Source organism: Notamacropus eugenii, chromosome 2 (assembly GCF_028372415.1).
Source record: "Notamacropus eugenii isolate mMacEug1 chromosome 2, mMacEug1.pri_v2, whole genome shotgun sequence".
Classification (NCBI taxonomy): Eukaryota; Metazoa; Chordata; class Mammalia; order Diprotodontia; family Macropodidae; genus Notamacropus; species Notamacropus eugenii.
The window spans coordinates 251,504,535-251,524,665 of record NC_092873.1 but is presented as its reverse complement, the minus strand read 5'-3'; the positions used below and the strand labels follow the sequence as shown (position 1 = coordinate 251,524,665).

The 20,131-nt window shown below is 37.3% G+C and overlaps 1 protein-coding gene across 2 annotated transcripts in view; it reads right to left on the bottom strand.

Annotated features, from left to right (window-relative positions):
* Positions 1-20,131, bottom strand: part of SNX9 (sorting nexin 9) — a 110,784-nt gene that overhangs the window by 60,671 nt on the left and 29,982 nt on the right. For both annotated transcript variants that reach the window (XM_072643787.1, XM_072643786.1), the window contains 3 exons: positions 18,074-18,160; positions 13,627-13,701; positions 11,921-12,043 (listed from right to left, as the gene is read on the bottom strand). In XM_072643787.1, the coding sequence (XP_072499888.1) occupies positions 11,921-12,043; positions 13,627-13,701; positions 18,074-18,160 (285 nt within the window). The remainder of the gene's footprint in view (positions 1-11,920; positions 12,044-13,626; positions 13,702-18,073; positions 18,161-20,131) is intronic.

Here is a 20,131-nt window from a genome sequence, read left to right as displayed (position 1 = left end):
ACAGAGTATCTTTAGTGTACTATACCACAACTACGTATCTATGCATTTTAACAGCTTATATACAAACACAATATATGACTTTTGTATTATTATATAGTTGTAATTCAAAAAGAGGTGAAATTGCTAAAATTTCAACTCTATTATAAATTAAGCTGGAAGGTAACATAGGCATAATTCCTGGTAATTATCTTTTACTAACAGAGTAAACCCTTCAACTTAGAAGATTCATGAAGAATTTTGGATAATATATTAGTGAGCTAAACAAATCAGGTCTGGTGTCAGTCATGAAACTCCCTGGCTGCTGCTGCTATCTGAAGATACCCTGAATCTGGGTGTCCTTAAAAGTGAGATTATCTCCAATCAAGAAAAACAGCCCCAATGGATTAATGACTGGCACTTGGCAGGTCCTATATAAATATGTATTCCCTTCCCCTCTCTTCTTTTTTCCTTAAAGCAGTTAGGTGGCACCCTGAACAGAGTACTACAGAGTCAGGAAGACCAGAGTATGAACCCTACCTCATACTAACTGTGTGCCTCTGGTTAAGCCACTTGAGCTTTATACTTACAATTGCTTTTGGGACATTTAATCCTAGAGGTGACAACCAGAGTGTAATAAGCAAAGAAGGGACATGGTAGGGTCTATTCTTTTGGAAAAATCTCTGTTGCAGCTGTACTGAGGATGAATGTGGGTGTGAGATCCCCTTTCTCAGGAGATGAGATGTGAGTGAGGAAGACCAAGTAGAAGGCTATTGTAATAGCCGAGTTGATAACTGATTAAGGACTGAACTGGGGTGATGCTTGTGTCAACAGTGAGAAGGGATGGATGGAAGAGATATCGTGGACAGAGAGTCAGGAAGTCTTTGCATCTGACATGATATATGGGGAGGAAGGATGGCGGTAACCTTGATAGCAATAGGGAAGTAAAGAAAAGGGTGGGGTTTGCAGCTTATAGGTCAAATAGGCAGTTGGTGAGGTGGGACTACAGCTCAGGAAAAAAATCAGAAGCTGAATATACTGAGCTGACAGTTATCAGCACAGAAATAATACTATTATTATTAATGGTAATAATAGCTCATATTTATATAGTTTGCAAAATGTTTAAAAAATATTGCCAGGGGCAAGTTAGATGGTGCAGTGGCCCAAGGCCAGGGGGACCTGAAATCAAATCCAGCCTCAGATACTTACTAGCTGTGTGACCCTGGGCAAGTTACTTAACCCCAATTGCCTCTAATAAAATTTTGAAAACAAAATTACCTAATTTTACCCTTATAACAACTCTAGAAAGTAGGTGCTATTGTTATTCTCACTCTGCAGAGGAAAAAACTGGGGAAGACAGTGGTAAAGGATCTCATTATATGACTAATTTAGGTCTTCCTGGCTCCAGGTCTAGTACTCTATCCACTGTGCCATCTAGCTGATAATTAAACTCATGTGAGTTGATGAGATCATTGAGAATACAGGAAGAGAAGAGATGAGTGTTCAGGAAAGAGCTCTGAGTCTACCCAAAGTTAAGGGGTAAAATAAAAAAGCTGATCCAGCAAAGAAGAATTGGAAGGAGAGATCCTAGAGATGTGCTGTGAACACAACACTGCATCTCCTCTCTCCTTGTCTTTGCACTGGCTGTCCCCCAGGCCTGCAATACTCTTCTTCCTTACCTCTACACCTGTGTTTTAGGGGCTTCTTTCAAGACTCAGCTCCAGTCCTACCTTGGGAAGGAGGCCTTTCTGGTCCCCTTACTGCTGCTGGTGGCCTTGCCTTCCCCTCGCAGGTCCCCTTCCATCTACTCTTTTACATTTCATATGCGCATCGAGTTATTTACCCATTGTTTCCCATTAGAGTACTTAACATTCTTGTTGACCGACTGACTAAGTGTGCTGGGGATATAAACAGAAAGAATGAAACAAAGCTTGCTTCTCAAGGGGTTTACATTTGATCAGGGTAGCCAACAAGTGAATATGTGAGCATAAAGAGAATAAGTGCAAGGAAGCTCAATAACTGGAGAGGTGCTGAAAACAAAAGGATGGAGTGAATATCTTCAGGACCTAGGACCTAAAACATAGGTACTTTTCCAACTCAACATCCTTCTGTGCTGGTTCAGCCAGGTGGCACAGTAGGCAGTTTTTCTAGTGTTCCTATTTGGGGGTTGGGGTTGGGGTAGTAAGGTAAGAAGGTAGATCTTGGCTGATTAAAATATTTATTAAAAAGAAAACAAAATATAAATGGATTTTAAAAATATCTTTTTCCCTCTTAATCCTCACAGGTCTTCTAAAATTGTCCTACTTATACCACTAAGTTGTGCTTTGCTTTTTTTTAAAGCCAAGTTGGAATGGGTTCTGATGGATAGGTGTCATTTGGACAACCTTAAAAACGAAGCTAGATCTTAGTAAAATGGTATAAATTGGGGCAGGTAGGTGATACAATGGATAGAATGCAGGGCCTGGAGTCAAGAAGACCTCAGTTCAAATCTGGCCTCGGACTCTTACTAGCTGTGTGACCCTGAGCAAGTCACTTAAGCCTGTTCTCCTCCCAAAATAAAATAAAGTTAGAATGGTATAAATCTGTAACAGGGCATACCAACCTTACTAGCTGGAAATCTTAAGAAGGGCCCCATCCATTGCAGCATACTAAATCCTTTGACAATTTGAACTCTGTGGATGCCCAACTGCCTCAATTGCGGGTGAGTGGTAATCCAAAATATGGGGGGGAACATCATCAAGCATAGTAGCTTTGGAAGCTTATTAATTTTGATGCAAAACATCATAAGCAGATTATTATTTGTTTGTACAGACAGACTAGGATGTCATGGAAATCAGTGAGAAGCAATGTGGCCTCATCTGTCCCTAGAATGGCCTTTATGGGCACACCTACTGCTAATGATGGGGTTGTATATAATGCAGATGTAGAATGCCCCTTTATCTTAACAATTTTACTGCTAGAAATGTTTACTTTCTTTTCATCACTTCTTTCTAGTGGAACGGAAAAACAACAAAAACAGAATTGAATATAATTTTGTGATAGTTTGTGAAAAGTGAGCATTCACTTTGAAAGGCAGTAAAGATTAGCAGAGTTCTAGTGAAGAAAGCTCTCTGTCATACAAACAAAATGCATGAGGTGTTGGGACTGATGGACTGATATCTGCTTGGAATGCAAAAGCTAAACTCAAAGTGAGCTTACATTTCTTATGAATGGTTGAACCCAAGGGAACTATTAAGAAACAAACAAACTGCATATAAATCCCCAAAGGGTCAAATGAAGAACAAAAAGTGTCTTTTTCAGAAATAATTTAGGACAGGACATCTCTATAAGTAACTTAAAAGCCTATGGGTTTTGTAAGAATCTTAGAATCTGAAACCTTAAGGGAGGATTTTTTTTGTGACTGTTAATATTGCAATATTAGCACTTCCCTCACAAAAGGGGAATTCTTTTGATAAATGGGGTAAGGAAGTTGACAGTTCTCTTCTACAGAATGCTATTTTTTCCTTCTTTCTTTCTTTTTTTTTTTTTTTAAGCTTTTTGCCTCCAGTAATTTTTATGGATGAAACTACAAGGAAGGAGAGGAATATAATCTCCATTTTGGTCCAATTCTTTTACAGTAAATGTAGTTAGAGAGGAAGATACCATACAACAAAAAATTTTAAGCTCAATTACTGCCCTGATTTCTGCAGCTCATATTTGGTAGCACAAACAAGCAGAACAACAAAAGAATCAGTCTAATTTCTTGGCAATGACAAAACAAAAGACTTTTTTATATGCTGAATAATTTGTGTTGGTAAAAAATATCTCAGGCCAATATGGTCTTTTAAGAAATGACTATATACTCACCATGCTGAAACAATGCTTATGGGCCCACAGTTCCTCCCCACTAAAACATTTCTTCAATCATGTATCTCAAAGAAGTCCCTTAAAGGAGCAATCTACTAAAACATTTTCTTTAAGATTATGCCCAACAACCTTTTTAGGGATGAGCCAGTCATCTAATTTTTTAAAATTGCACTGAAGAATTGCAGGGGAGGGAAGAGAAGGGAAATTGGCCAGAATAAATAATATTAATTCACATTTTTCTCTACCTCTCAAAAATATTTAACTAAGTGGTCAACATATTCCACTGGAATGGGTGTGTGTGTGTGTGTCTGTGTGCATGTGTGTGTTCTGTGTGTATCCCCAATGCACTTGGGAATATACAACGTCCAATTAGGTCACAAGTGGTAAAACTTTCCTAAGTCATTAAAAGCTATGCTTCTTAAGACTAACGTCACTTATCCATAAGCAATTAGAGAATGTAAAGGGTCTTCAATCTCTACTATACCAACAAAAATTGAGATCTCTATTCTGAATCTACACAGGTACAAAGACTGTTGTTATAGACTTCTCAAAGAGGTCATGAAATGTATAGAAGAGTTAATTAACATAATTGGGCATATCAGTAATTACAAAACCCATATCCCTAGTTGTTAAAAAGGTTTTAGGAATTGGAATTCCAGGATGACTTGAGTGAAGTGAGGCTGTTTTCTATTTTTTTTTAAATACATTTTTAGTAGCATCTCTTGTTTTTTAGGGTTAGAATTTGCTTCTTTTTCCCTCTCCCTCCCAGAGACCCATATTTAATAATAAAGAATTTCTTTTAAAGAGAAAAAAAGATTACTAAAACTTGTGAACATATCAAAAAAATCTGAGCCTATATTCAATTACTCTCGCATCCTCAGAGGAGCAGGGGAGGCTTCTGCTCACATCTTTTCTTAGAAGCCGAGCTCGTTCTTTATAGTTTCACCACATTCAGTTCTGCTCATTTTGTGGTCTTTCTGGTTTACATTGTTGTAGTCGTTATGAATTTGGATTTCCTTCGTTTTGTATCAGCTCATGTCTTTCCACCCTTCTCTGTACTGGTCATGCCCATCACTTCTTTAAAGCACAATAACATTCCAGCATATTCATGGACCACAATTTGTCGACATTCTCCAATACAAGTGGATTTTATTTCCAACTCTTTGTCACCACAAAAAGTGCTGATTTAACGATTTTGGTGTCTATAGGGTCTGTGTTTTTTTTCTCCAAAGGCCTTCCTGAAATCTATCTGCACAGTTCCTTTATGAAATATGGATGTGGCCCTCAGTCCTGTGGGGTTTCCTCCTGAGCTTCTGTGTTAACTGTGACAGAGTGATGGAAAGGTGGACAAAATATGCTAAGAATCATGGTTTTCTCACCATCTGCAAACACTAAACAGCTAATGGTACTTTGAAAGGGAGAACCTTGTCCAGTGACCAACAAATAGGCATGTTACTTGTTGTTCAGTTGTGTCTAACTCTCTGTGATGCCATGGACTAGGACCAAACTGTCCATCGGGTTTTCTTGGCAAAGACACTGGAATGGAAATATTTGCCATTTCTTTCTCAGGCAGATTAAAGCAAACAGAAGTTAAGTGACTTTTCCAAGGTCACAGAGCAAGTGAAACTATCTGAGGCTGGATCTGAATTCAAGTCTTCCTGACTACAAGCACAGAGCTCTAACCACTGAGCAATTTAAGCTGCCTTTATACTACTGGTGGAACTGAATAATATCAATTCTGATTTTTTTTTTTTTTTTACTATAAATGAAACCAGAAAACAAGAGCAGTTTAAGCTAAATAGAAGGATGGCTCAGAGGTTTTATTTGGAGAGGCAGATAAAAGGGAATCATTCTTATTCAGTGGCCAAGGGCAACAAGAAACAGTATCTCATGAGAAAGGTAATTTTACACTGCAGTACTCATGATAAGCACATCCAAGAAAACCACTAGTGTAAGCTATTACAGCTCACGCCTCAAAATCCGGTGCAAAGGATGAGAAAACAGAAAGAAATTTTATGAAAAACTAGATAAGACCCTCTTCATTAAACTAACACATTTCAATACTTGGTGACTTCAGTGCAACGGTGGGCAAAGGAAAGAATAGTGATAACTCTTAGGAAAAAGTGGTTTAGGAGTTAAGAAAAAAAAGAAGGTAAAAAGGTATGTAGACTGTACAGAAGTCTCATATCTATACAAGCATATATGATTATATCTCATACCTATAAACCTGAATACTTTTTTTTCTACAAAAAGCTGACAGGTTTTCAACAGAGTAAACACCACATACTATCATTAAAAAATGAAATTGATTATGGCAAGAAAAGACTAAGCTCTAATGGCCAAATCATTTCTGAATCAGATATCTGTGTTTAGTCATACTATTGGCTTATTAGAACCAAAACCAAAATCAACATCAAAGAAAATTAAAAATGAGATGTGGCAGCAAGTGAAGTGACTCTTACCTGATTTAAACAAGTTGACACCAAAAAGGGAAAAGAGATAAAAGATTAGATCTTGACTACACAAACCAGTACCATTTCCTAAGTAAGTTTATTTAACCAATGTAAACTGCCACAACAAAGAGATCTAAAGAGCTCAGAAACCACCTAAAAAGTAAAAATTGATCTCTTTGTCAAGTGGGAAGATATGACAGCCAGGGACAACATCTATATATCAGAAAGCTCTCACAGAAAGGATAGATTACAGATGGAGTATAGTCAGTATTTACTCCTAAAACATTAAGGGTATAGAATGAGATAATGTTTCCTGAAAGCTTGTCATGAGACCCAACTAAGAATAGTCACTCCAATATATTTAAGGATGGAACGTAGAAGAGGAGAACAGATAAAAAGATGGAAAAGATCTGTATGTGTTTTTATAGCAAACTTTTCACCATCTAGGATGGCAGAGGCACCACGTATGAACTCTAACAGCTGAGTTAATGAGCACAGTGTAGTTGCTTAGTACATGCTCACTGAATTACCTGAAGCAAAAACAAGGGTGGAGAGAGCAGCTACACCAGATCAAGTCCATGTTGCCTCACCTTTATAGTCATACAAGTGACTAAAAAACTAAATATCCCTGTTCCTATGTCTTTTGGTGACAAAAGCATTCAACTCAGCAGAATAAATTGCCTCCTTAAAGGCTCTGCTCCAATGAAGAACTGCCCAAGCACATGTCAAAATCATTCAAGATTCCTTGAAAGATGTAAGTTGGTTCAATGACCATCTGATATAAATATCAAGTGAGGCATAAAACAGTGAGATGTTGCAAAAAATATTTCCCAGTCATTCAGAACATCCAATGCAAAGTCCAAGTCAAAAAGGATTTCCTACATTTGTGAGGGTTTTGACCTTTTTTGTGTCATGGACCCCCTTTGACAATCTGGTGAAGCCCATGGGCACCTTCTCAGAATGATGCTTTTTTAAATGCATAGGATTACAAAAGAAACCAATTCTAATGAAACAAAGATGTAAGTTTTTCTCCCCATCCAAGTTCACAAACCAACCTCTCTTGAAATGTTTCTTACCCCTTAGTCCTAAGAAAGCTCATCTCTTCCCAAATGTCACCGCTGGATTACTCCCACCTTCTGACTTCTCCAGAGTCACACAACCATGCTGAATAAGTACATTATAAATTCATGTTATTCAGCTTCAACTGGGTTCTAAATGCAGCAAGGCAGTCCTTTTATTCCTAACTGATTTTCTATCATAACCTCCAAAGAAATGATTCCAAACTTTTCTTTCCTCCTTAAGCCTCTATTTTCTCCCTTTCCCTATTTCAACTGAGAATCTCACTTCTTACTTTATTAAGAAAATTGAGGCCATATGATATGAGCTCCCTCTTCTTTCCTTCTCATCTTAAAACCCCTTGACACCATCCCCTCCTTTATTCTTTCCCTAGTTTCTGAAAATGAGGTGGCCTTTTTATCTGAGGCTAACTTCTCTACATGTATGCTTGATGCTACCTACTCCCATCTTCTCTACCAGATTGTAAATTAATTCAGTCATTCACACCCTCTCCTTTCTAATCATCAACTTCTCCCCATTTACTGATACCTTCCCTATTGCATTCTAACATGCCCAAGTCTTCTTCCTCCATGAGAAAGACTTTACTAGATCTACCATCCCTTCAAACAATGAATGGTCCTCTATCACTTTTCCCTTTCTTAGCCAAGCTCCTAGAAAAGGCTGTCTACATGTGCATCTTCATGACTTCCTGTGTCTCCTTCACTCTTCAACTCTACTGCTCTCTCTAAAGTTACCAGTGATCTCTTAATTACCAAATCTGATGGTCATTCATCAGTCCTAAAGCCATCTACTGTACTAGGAGTGTTGACTACTCTCTCCTTCTAGATGCTCTCTCTTCTCTGGGTTACTGGCCCTTTCCTTACCTGCCTGACCATTCCTTCTAAGACTCTTTTGCTGACTCACCATTCATATCACTTCCTGCCAACTGTGGGTGCTCCCCAACATTCTGATCCTGCCACTCTCTCTTCTCTCTTTAGGTAAACTCATTGGCTCCTACTATAAGTTGAATTATCACCTCTGTGACTATGATTCATTTAGCTGACTATGTAACCAGACGTAGGCACCCCCAGAACTTCAGTTCTACATCACCAATTGCCTATTGGACATTTCAAATTAGATGTCTTAGAGACATAAATCAACATGTAAAATCTTTACTCATTATCCTTTCCTTAAACCCTATTCTCTTCTAACCTCCATTTCTGTTGAAGGCACCACCATTCATCCATAGTGTCATCCTTGACTCTTTGTTGTCTCTCAATTCATATATGCAATCAGTAGTCAGATCTTGACATTTCTGCCTTCACAATATCTCACGTATTTATCCCTTCTCTTCACTCACAGACAGCTACCACCTGAATTCAAGCCTTCACCCCTTTTTCCCTAGGATGCTGCAATACCCTAATCAGTCTTCTGCCACAAGTCTCTCTTTACTTGAGTCCACCCTATGCATTGCTGCCAAAGTAATTTCCTTAAGGCAGATCTGATGATGTCCATCCCCTGCTTAAACTCCAATGGCTCTCTATCATCTTGAGAATAAAATATAACTTGTTTAAGCTTATAGAGCCTTTCATAACCTGGCCCCAAGCTATCTTTCCAGCCTCAATAGACTTTGTGATTTTAATGGTAATTTAAATGGGAAATGTACTGGTAATTTAAATGGGAAGATCTTTCCCATTCATTAATAGGCCTGACATCATCAGATCTGCATTAAGGGAATTACATTGGCTTTTGTTTGTGGGAAGACCTGATAATGTGTATAGACTTCTTTGTTACTATGATGGATCTGGCTTTATGGTGTTGGGATTCGGCTTTCTGGTGTGTGAATAAATGTTTTTCTTCTGCCTTCTATATGGAGAGTCTGTTATACTTTGCAACTCAGAATTACGCCAGCATGTTTACAGTTGCCCTCAGTGCTGTGAATATTGCCTTGGTGATACAGTGATCCAGACAAACAAGACTTTTTTCTCTATTCCTCAAACACCACACCAAACTCCATTTCCCACCTCTGTGCCTTTATCCTAGCCATCCCTCCTACCTTGAATGCACTCTCTCCTTAGCTATACTTTAGAGAACCCTTTTCTTTCTTGAAGATAAAATTTAAGCACCATCTTCTATATGAAGCCTTTCCAGATCCCTCCAATTGCCCTCCTAACTGAAGAGAAGTAGCACAGACGTTCATATTAGAGAGATGTATGATTGGAAAAGGAGATGACCCCAGGGGAAGATTTATAGGAGCACATAGACAAGAGTCTAACAGGATGAGAAAACATGGATAGGATGTAACATGTACTGTTGGAGGGAGTACCCATACTGATCAGATTGCAGATCCTGAAGAAACTTGGCTAGAATAGTAATAAACTTAAAAAACAAAACAAAACAACTAAACCCCACAAACTGGTAAAAAACAAAACAAAACAAAACCACTCTGTATTAGCCCTCTTAAAATTATTCTCAGTTTTAAGAAAAATATTTTTGAATTCCTCAAAATCTTACTATGCACCCATCGAAATTTAGTACTATGCTCAATTTATTGATAGCAAACATATTTGAGGCTTCGCTGCTTGTTAATCTAACTTTTCAACCTAATCAGGGATACAAAGTGAGAGTGAGAAGGGAATCAAATTTAATTTATTTAGTCTCACCACCAAAGAGATGGTGATACAGTATTGAAAGTAAAAGTCAGAATCCTTTGTGACTCTGACTATTCATGCCCAACTGAATAATCTAAATCAGAAAAGATTCTTCTTGAATATTAAAATAAAGGAATCGCTATAGCCTCCTGCCTCTAAGAGTTTAGATAATTATACTCACTCATGCAGACTGCTCACCAGAATGTCTCATCATATTATAAATTTCTACCGAGAGGTTCCTTCAGACTACCAGAATTACTGTTTTCAAAATGGTCAAACATTCTTCACGTCTCCAAATATTTGGCTGGTCAGTTCACTTCCCTCCAACCAAAGTCCACAAACCTATACAACACAGCTGAGTAAAGAAATTACTATCCCTAATACTTTTAGGACATAAGAAATACCTTGCGGGGGGAGTGGGGGTTGAAATAGCATCATTACTACAGTTATGGCCTACAGTTTATATGGGGGTTCTTTTCCATACGCCATCATCCTCTGTGGATAGGGTATGGGATGAGAGTTAGGAAAATCTCAACTCAAATTCAGTTTCAGATTCTAACTAGCTTAGTGACCCTGGGCAAATCACTTAACCTCTGTCTGCATCAGTTTCCTCATCTGGAAAAAGAGAATGAACAGAAACCATCTCTCAGGGTTATTGTGAAGCTCAAACAAAATAGTATTTGGAAAACATCCTACAAACTTGAAAAGATTACATAAATGCTAGCTATTAACTATTATTGTTGTACTATAAAAGGACAAATAAAAAAAGCCAGATGATTGCCCTTGAATCTTGAAAGCAATATTTTTAGGAAAAAAGTAAAAGAAAACAGGTGATGCTCCACATAATTCTTAATAAACTCAAGGATTTCAAATGATAGAATAGTAAAGCTGAAAAGGCTCTCAGATCATTTGGTTCAACTTGCTCACTTTACAGAGTAGAAGACTGAGGATTAGAAAGATTCTGTGATTTTCCAAGGTCACAAGTGTCAGTAGTGCCAAGTCCACTCAGTGTCAGAGTCTGGCTAGAAATGGAAGCTTGGTCAAATAAAGTGGCCAGTTTTGTTTAATTTTTAAAAGTGTAACAAAAAATGAGTATTTTTAATTGATGCTTTACACCTTCTACACGGTTGTCATTTTCTAATCCAACACTCTTTCCATTGTGGAGGGCTAAAAACAGAAAGAGGTTTAAGAAGCTTTTGGAAACTGCCCTGCTGATAGGTCCCTAACAGGTTATTAAACAAACCTAGGGATATTTTAAAGCATATCCTTAATTTTTGGAGCAGTTTTTAAAAAGTTAAACAAGTTTTACGTACATGCATAAAAATATAAGGAATAAAATCCCTCCATTATTCTTAACATAATCCTAAGTGACAGGAAGGTGGTAAAATGAAATCAGCTGACTCAATCATTTTCTTAGCATGACTTGCAGCTCACACTGCATAACTATCTAGAAGGCCAGGCTAAGCTAAAATTCACTTAAACCAATCAAAGGTCAATTGCTTCTATAATAATACTTTATTATTTCAATGCAATTTTTTCAGTATTAGCTTTCTTTGGTAGGCAAAAATAGTTTGTTTTTGTGGCAGGTGCCTCATCAGTTGAAATTTTTAGGAATAAGTGGTCTTTTTCTCTCATGTCCCTCTTTTCTATATTTCTTCAGTTTCCATAATAGACCTCATAAATGAATTCAAAGCACTGGGCCAGAATTCTTCTATAGTCATTAACGCCTTGCTTCCCATTAGTCTCAAAAACATTCTCTATCAAGGCTGAATGTGTGATTTCTTTGCTAATAATACTCAACAGAAATGCAGCACATTAAGCTAACAGCAACCTTCTTTTGTGCTTTTAGAGAATGACAACTTAACACACCATAGCTCTCACAATATGTTGTGCACTTGGCAAAGCCCATCATTTCTATAAGATCAGAAGAATACATACCTGGTTATTACTGTTGACTGCTGAGGCACTGGCTTGAACTGCACTTGAGAGAGAATCCAGGAAGGCTTGGTCAGCTACTGAATTTCCACAAGAAAACTGATCTTTCCCACCATTAGTCAAAATCTGAAGAGTAAAGGAACTCTTATTATTTTCAGTCAATTCATAGTCCACTTGAGGTTAAGATTTTTGTAGGCCAGCAGAGCCAACCAGCAGGGGAAAAATGGTGCTTGAGATCCTATTTACTTGTATGTCAGATCCTTTGGGGGCATGGGTTGGGTCTTACCCCTTTCTTTGTATCTCCCTCCACACCTATCAAGGTGCTTGACATCTAATTGAATGAACTATAAGCAACTGATTGAAAACATCAAGGTGGACACACAAGTGATTGTACTAAAACTAGAAAGTTTGGAAGTTGTGATGAACTTCAATGCCAGTCATACCTCAGACTTCTCTCAATCTTAAGAGACTTTTAGGCATCAAATGAAAAGCAGAAACCCTTCTCATAAACTTTAACAGTTGATTTCCTACCTTTGGGCAGACATGAATGAGACATTATGGCATGTCCCCCCTATCATTAGTGAGGCATCTGGAAGAGTGGCCCTAAGAAAGGTTTTTCTGTTAAAGGGATCCCAGGAGACTAGCTCCATCACCTTCTTTTCTCCTGAAAGACATCATCTCTTTTCTAGAGTGAGTACTCTCTCTTCACTTAACCACTAGGTTAAAAGACAAAAGCAAACAAAACACTTCTGTATGTCAGCACAGGACCTTAGTTTGTCTACCCTCAGCAGAACTTCATGATCATACCATTTTACATCCATTTTATACATGATACAGAAAAACAACCAGCAGAGGGAGCCAGCTGGTTGGCTCAAATGTTTTTGTTGGTGGTGGCTGGTTGGTTTTTAACCCAATTGTGTCTAACCATGGATGGCCAATTCAAGGAATTTAATGCTATAGTAATGGACACCAAAGATAAGAGTTGAAATTGGACCTCAAAGTTTCAATGAGCAACTAACTTTTTTAAAACAGGCTGTGGAGAAAAGGAATTGGGAAATTCTGATGTGGCAGAGTCAACACTGGATTTGGAGGCAGAAGACATGGATGGGCTCTTTCTGAGTGACTCTGGGCAACACACCTGGCCTCTCTGGATCCTAATTTTCTCTTCTGTATAATGAAAGGGATAGCCTCTGAGGTCTATGTAAGCTTTAACTTCTCTGAACCTAAGACTGGGGTTTGTGCCTCTGTCCTGTCACTGACTAGGTGGGCGGTAGTGGACAAGTAATTTAATCTCAGTTTTCTTATCTGGAAAATAGGGTTACCAACCTCACAGGATTACTATATTACAAATACTTTGTAACTGTCAAGTGTTATAAACACTTATAAAGGTAAAGGTTATAAAGGCAAGGAATTATAGCGTAATGCTACTAACAAAAACAACAATCACAACAGATGTAAGCTATTATCTTGTTTACTTCAACGTACAATTTATTATTCCCTAAAATCCACAATAAGATGGCTTCCAATTTTTCCAGAGCAGTTACTGAACAATAATACTGAACCACAACGGATCACACCAAGGAAGGGAAAGCATTTGGTAGCAATAATTGTAACTCTCTTTTATGTTCTGTCCCTCAAACCTGTTCCAAAATCAAGTTAGGGAAGGAATCGGTTATAACTGCTGTAATTAAATGACTGAAAATTCTTACTTCAACATAGTCCGTGGGAACAAGCCCCCGTTCTCCTTTGTTATTTTTTCCTTCTAGCCATCCTCCACCTACATCCTAAAAAAAAAACCACACATAGAAATTCGGTATATTTGGAAAACTTGCGTGAAGAATCACAATAAAAGGAACAAAACAAAAACAACTTAAACATTAAATACATCACCTCTGCAAAATCCATTATTCATAAATTACCTTTTCCTCCCTCCTGGCATCGCCCAGACATCCAAAAACTCTTAAGACCTTAGCTACCAGAAAAAAAGTTAAACCCAGACTAAAATTATTCAAATATTGATGAATAATTGGTGGTGGTTCTAAATAATGCCCCAATTATAAGCAAAGCATGCTCTATTTTGATAACCACATGTTCTTCACTTATCATTTAAACCACAACTCAATTCTAGAAAATTACTACCTTTATGAGATGCATTGGATACAATGGAAAAGCACTAAGCTCCAAGGCTGGAAAAACTGTGGTTGAGTCTGAGCTATGTCACTTATTTGCTATGTACTCTTGGGCACGTCTTTTTCCTTATCTGTAAATAGGGGTGCCCTCATGTGTAACCTACTTCATAATGTTGTTCTGAGGAATGTAAGTACATGTAAGTTAATGAGTGGTCAGGTCATCTGGGCTAGGGAAATTAATTTTTCTCTTCCTTTCTTTCTACTGCTCTTACAGTGTCTCTTTTGGTTAAATAGGACTATCCAAAATAAAATTAAAATAAACTCACATTCTCCATTCTAATTTTCATCTAAATAATACTTCAAAAAGAATTTCCTTGAATGCGCTCTACCTCCTGAGAGAGAACAGATGAACATGAGTGCAGAATGAAGCTTGCTTTTTTTAGTTTATTTTTCTTGTAGTTTTTTGTGTGTGCTCTCTTTTGCAATATGACTGACATGGAAATATGTTTTGCATGACTTCACATGTATAACTGATATTGTATTGCTTGCCTTCTCAAAGAGTGGGAGAGTGGTGGGAGGCAGGGAGAGAATTTGGAACTCAAAATTTAAAAAAAATGTTAAAAATTATTTTAAATGTAATTAGGAAATAGGTAACAAAATAATTTTTTTTTTAAAAAAAGGAGCTTTATTGAGCTCCTAATTAAATATCCACATTAATACAAGCCCCCAACTGACAATTCTAAACTACAAATGGGTAACCCCATGGTATCAATCACTACTTTGGTGATCTAGAAATTTAAATTCAAGATTTTTACCATCCATAGAGAGGTGATGATTTAAATATGTAGAATGAGAAACACATTTTTGGAACTTATCAAAGTGGGGATTCATTTTGCTTGGCTATTTACACTGGTTTCAAGGGTTTTTTTTATTTTTTATTTTTTTCCAGGGAAAAAGGAAGGAAAAAAAATACTAGATAATAGAACAAAATTTAATTTAAAAAAATTCAACAATTTGGCCTGAATTTGAGCCTTAGACATTTTCTTAAAAATAAGATGAATTTCCTTTATTTCTAAACACCAAGTATATGACCACATGCTTAGGGATATTTAGAAGAGGCCTGATAATGTTTAGTAAATGAACAACTATCAGTTTTTGCTCCAAGTAATCCCACTAGGAAATCTGAAAATTTGGGTTAAAAAATTACCAAGTAATTTTCAAGGGTATGTCATGATTTTTCTTTAATTCTATTTCTCATAACTTTTCAAATGCCTCCCATCCCTTTCCTTTTAGAAATGCTCTCTTCTTGTGGTTTCCAGTATCTTGGCTTTTCTTCTACATCCCTGGCTCCTAGCCATCTTTAAAAGCAATTCATGGGCCCCCCTTCTCCAGGAAGTCTTCTCAGATTCCCTTTCCCTTTTCAGACCTCACACTGATAGTACTTTGTTTTGTAACTCAAATGCAATGAGGTAACATTATTTATTACTACCATCTGTCTCTGCACTCTATCCCTAGTAAACTCTGAGAATGCAAGGGCCAAGTCTTCTCTAAACATTCTATCTTCTTTCATGATAACCAACTAATTAATTTGTATTTCTTAACAGAACCAGACACAGTTGAAGTTGTGGTTTGTCCTATGTTCCAGAAGAGGACCATGACATCAGGGAGATGATGACATGACTTGCAATTGCATTTAATTTGAGTGAGGAAGGGCTGTGCAAAGTCACCAGTCTTACTTTCTCCTCCAGAGTCATCTGGGTCCAGTGGCCAGATATCATAAGGGTGACTGGAGATAGCCCAGGATGCAGAGGGAGACCTTGATCTTTTTAAGCTAAGGTCTTTTCAAGTGCTCCCGTTGAGTGAGGCAATGCCCATTCAATGAATAGGCCTGATTAATAAGTGAGTCAAGGGATAGTCCCTTTAATCTAAGAAAAAAAAAAATCAAACCGGGAGTGGAAGCCCCTCAGTTGCTGACCAAAACAGAAACAACTGCTATTTACATTCATTCTGAGACAGGAGGGCCCAAAAAAATAGCCATTAAGTGGTACTTGGGCAGGGATCTATTGTTGTCCAATCAAAGTGATCCACAGTAAATTGGGTTTAAGGCATAGTCTGGGAGAAAGAAGTCTAGCCTGCAAACGCCAAGTTAACTACGGAGGTTTCAGTCACCAAAATTTACCTTCTTTTGGGCAGAATACTCTCAGTTAAGAGCATGATACCCCATGTGGAGGGGAAGAAGGGCCAGGAAGAGAGGGGAGGATGAGCTGAGTTGCCCAACTGGAGCTGGCCAGCTGGGTCCCCATCCAGGCAGCTGTGGTTTGTCCTTTATTCTCCAAGAGGACCATGACTGTGCTTGTGTGCAGAGACAACCTATACTTCACAAATGTCTGTCTGTTGGTTTGTTGGCTCCTTTTATAGAGAATCTCAGATTTGAAAGTGATATTAGAAACCAATCGGTCCAACTCATAACTCACTCTGTTTCTGTAGGCAGTCTTCTCAACCTCTCTCCCTCTGGGTGGAGAGGGAAGAAAGATAGGATTAGTAATGACCGGAGAAAAATTCTTCAAGCTCCTTTACTTTCTTTTCTCTGAGGGAGGTATGTGCATTGTTAACCGGAAACTAATTCCTTGGCTTGGTGGGAAAGAGTTAATCTCTCTAGAAGGTCACAGAAGTAGCCAAGCACCTTCAACCCTGATCTTTCTTGCTAGGAGCTGTTATGGCTAACTCCACTGGAGCACTGATTTGGAGAAGGGCTATGTGGTCTTCAATTCTAAGTGTCACTCTCCTCACCTTGTTGTCACCTTGACAAGCTGTTTGGCCTTCCTTTCCCAAATCCTCCCAAATTTCCCTTCCAGTAATGTCACTGTCTGGCCTTCTTACTATTGGCAGTTAGGTGGCACAGTGGATAGAGCACTGGACTTGGAATCAGGAAGCCTCATCTTTCATGAGTTCAAATCTTGTCTTAGAAACTGGGCAAGTCATTTCACCCTGTTTGCCTCAGTTCTCATCAGTCAAATGAACTGGAGAAGGAAATGGCAAAACACCCAGTATCTCTGCCAAACCGCCCCCACCCCCAAGGGGTCAGGAAGAGTCAGACACAACTTAAGTGAATGAATAACAACTTTGTTCACTATAAAAGAGGCAGACCTTCAAGGTGTCTGTTGACTCAATCTATGATCCTTTGCTGAAAATGTGATTAAGCTGGCAATTTATTCTGAAAAGTTATGAAATCAATATAGGCAATACTTTTGTTTCCCAAAGCACTTAGTGGTACTGGAAACATAGTGGTCACCTAAGAATATATGATCGATATAACATGACATAAATGTATGCAAGACATACATTCATTTTGCCATTTCTGATCATGATGTGGTGTTATAACTCAGGGTAGAACAGGAGGTATGGACTGAGTAGGGCAACTACCCAGAAAGAGCATATTTTTTGGTAAGAGAGCCAAAAATAGTTGGCATATGGCAGACCTATGAAGAGTGAGGTTTTATGTTAGAGTTAGCTGGTTTTTCCACAGGGGCAAAACCAAGATTTCTCTGATTCCATTTTCCTATCTATAAAATGCAGTTAACTGATTCTCTGTCATCAATATAGATAGAAAGATAAAAAATGAATGAAATGCCAGTCATTATAACATATACTTTCTTTTACCTGCTACTTCCATTTCTAAGTGAGGTCCATTCTATATTGGCCTCAAGTAATTCCCTTAGGATAGTAAGTCAAGAAATTTATAAGCATCCATCTTTTATTATAAAGACATGACACTGTGTTGTGGCAGCAGAGGAAAACATCACTCTTCAAGTCATGAATTCAGTGGTAGTGTCAGCTGTCCTTAGCAGAGCTACAATTCTGCCTTAAGATTTAGGGAAATGATATTGTACTTTTGGTCCATTTACCATTTACTTCAGAGCACAGAGCAAAAAAAATGTTTTGTGGTCTTGAATAATCAATTCTGTTCTACAAAGAATCTTATGAAAAGAGTTACAGTTCTGTGAACCCAACGTGACATTTTTCTTACCGGATTTGTAATTGTAATGATCTCCCCTTCAATAACCGTCAATTCATTATTTCCAGGTTCAGCATCAAAATTATACATAACCCGAGCCTGTCAAAATGAGGGTGGGGGAGAGGGGAAAGACAAGAAAGAAGAAAGGACACATTAGTTTAGCTTTGAAATATAACACAGTGATATTCTATAAATTGATAAGTATGACCAATGATTCATATCTAAGGGATGATTGGATTGAAGGAGAGTAAGTAGATGCCTCATTAAGCTTGATTTTAAGATGCAATGGTAAAAATGGACATTGTGGTACTGACTTAAGAGGGAGAATCTTCATTCATCAAGTTTCCAATAACTAGAATACCACTTTCCTTCAACACTGAATTCTTACCTATCCTTTAAAGACCAATATAGATGTTACTTCTTCTAAGAAGCCTTCCTTGGTTTCTCCCCAAGGATCTCATATAGCATCTCCCTTGTACAATTTTGGTAGACTTTTAAAATATATACTTACATACACAACACACATATATAAAACTATATAAATTTTAAAAATTAAATAAAAAAACCACCCTTTTTTAATGTGCTACCTTCCTGCATTATAATGTAAGCTTCTTGAGGGATGGTACTATCTTGCATGATCATACTGGTATACAGCTCAGCGTCTGGCATAAAGAAAGGGTTTAATAAATTCTTTAACTATATTTCTTTCTTTCTCTATCATTTTTCTGGTTTTGCTTATTACTTCAATTTTCATCAGTCCAAACAAGTCCTCCAATGTTTCACTTTCATTTTATTCACCTGATATACATTTAAAAATTATTTTACTAATTATTTGTGTGTCATTATTGCCTGGCGTAAACAGTAAGAGGTCAAACTTCTTATCTTTTCCTAGCACAACACTTTAAGAAATGTTTGTTGAGCTGAAATTAGAAGTAAAGAATTTTTACAGAGAACATTTGATTTACACACCGAGTACAGCCATTCAAAAAGTACCCAAAACTTCATCAGCTTATAGTTTTAAAAAGAAATCCTTCACTTCAGAAAATGTATTTTTAAAAAAACAACCTATAAATGTAATCTTCCACTTACACTGACCAATGAATGACCCTAATAACACTATTTTTCACTTCTCTGTGTTTTAAGAAGAAAAAGAATTGGGGTGAGAGGTACTTTTTTAATATAATAAAAGTATGAGTCTCTAAAATTAAAAATTAGGATTGTTTGCAACAGAGATATGTTAGATGCTTTCCTGGTAAGTACAAGTTTAGATAAGCAAGGGTGTATTCTCTCCCGAATATTATTTTATGTAGTTCCAGAAAAAAATGCCAGTGATAGCAGCAAAACAAGAACAAGAAATCAAATGGTTAAACATCAACCAAGAGAAAACAAACACATTCCAATTTGCAGATGACATGGGGGCTTACTTAGAAAATCAAAGAATGAATAAGCTAAGGAACTATCTGAAATGATTAATGGCTTCAGTAAAACAGCAGCATATAAAATCAATGCACAAAACGCTCGGCATTTCTATATAGCAGAGCTAGTAGCAAAAACCAGAATGAAATTACAGAAAGAGAAATTCCATTCAAAACAACAGCAAAATGTACAGAATACTTGAGAATCAAGCTATTAAAATATAGCCAAAACTTATTTAAATAAAATTGCAAAACACTTTCTAGAAATAAAGGAAGATATAATAGGAAGTACATTTAGTAATCATGTCTGGCCTGTGGACTAGTAAAATAACATTGGCTAAATTATTTGATAAATTTTGTGCTATACAAGCCACCATGGAGTATGCTTATTTTCTACAGCTAGACAAAAAAAAAAACCCAAAACAATAAAATTTACTTGCACAGCACAAGAAGTGTAGAATCTCAAGGGAACTAAGGGAGAAAAGTTGAAAGGGAGCATTGCACTTGCAGTCCTCAACAATATAAAATAATAATAATCATTAATAAATAAAATGATAAAAATCATTGAAACTTTTTGCTATTAATTAAAAAAATAAGAAAATAATCCAGTGGAACAAAGTATATAAGCAACAGATCAAAAACTCAAATTACTAGC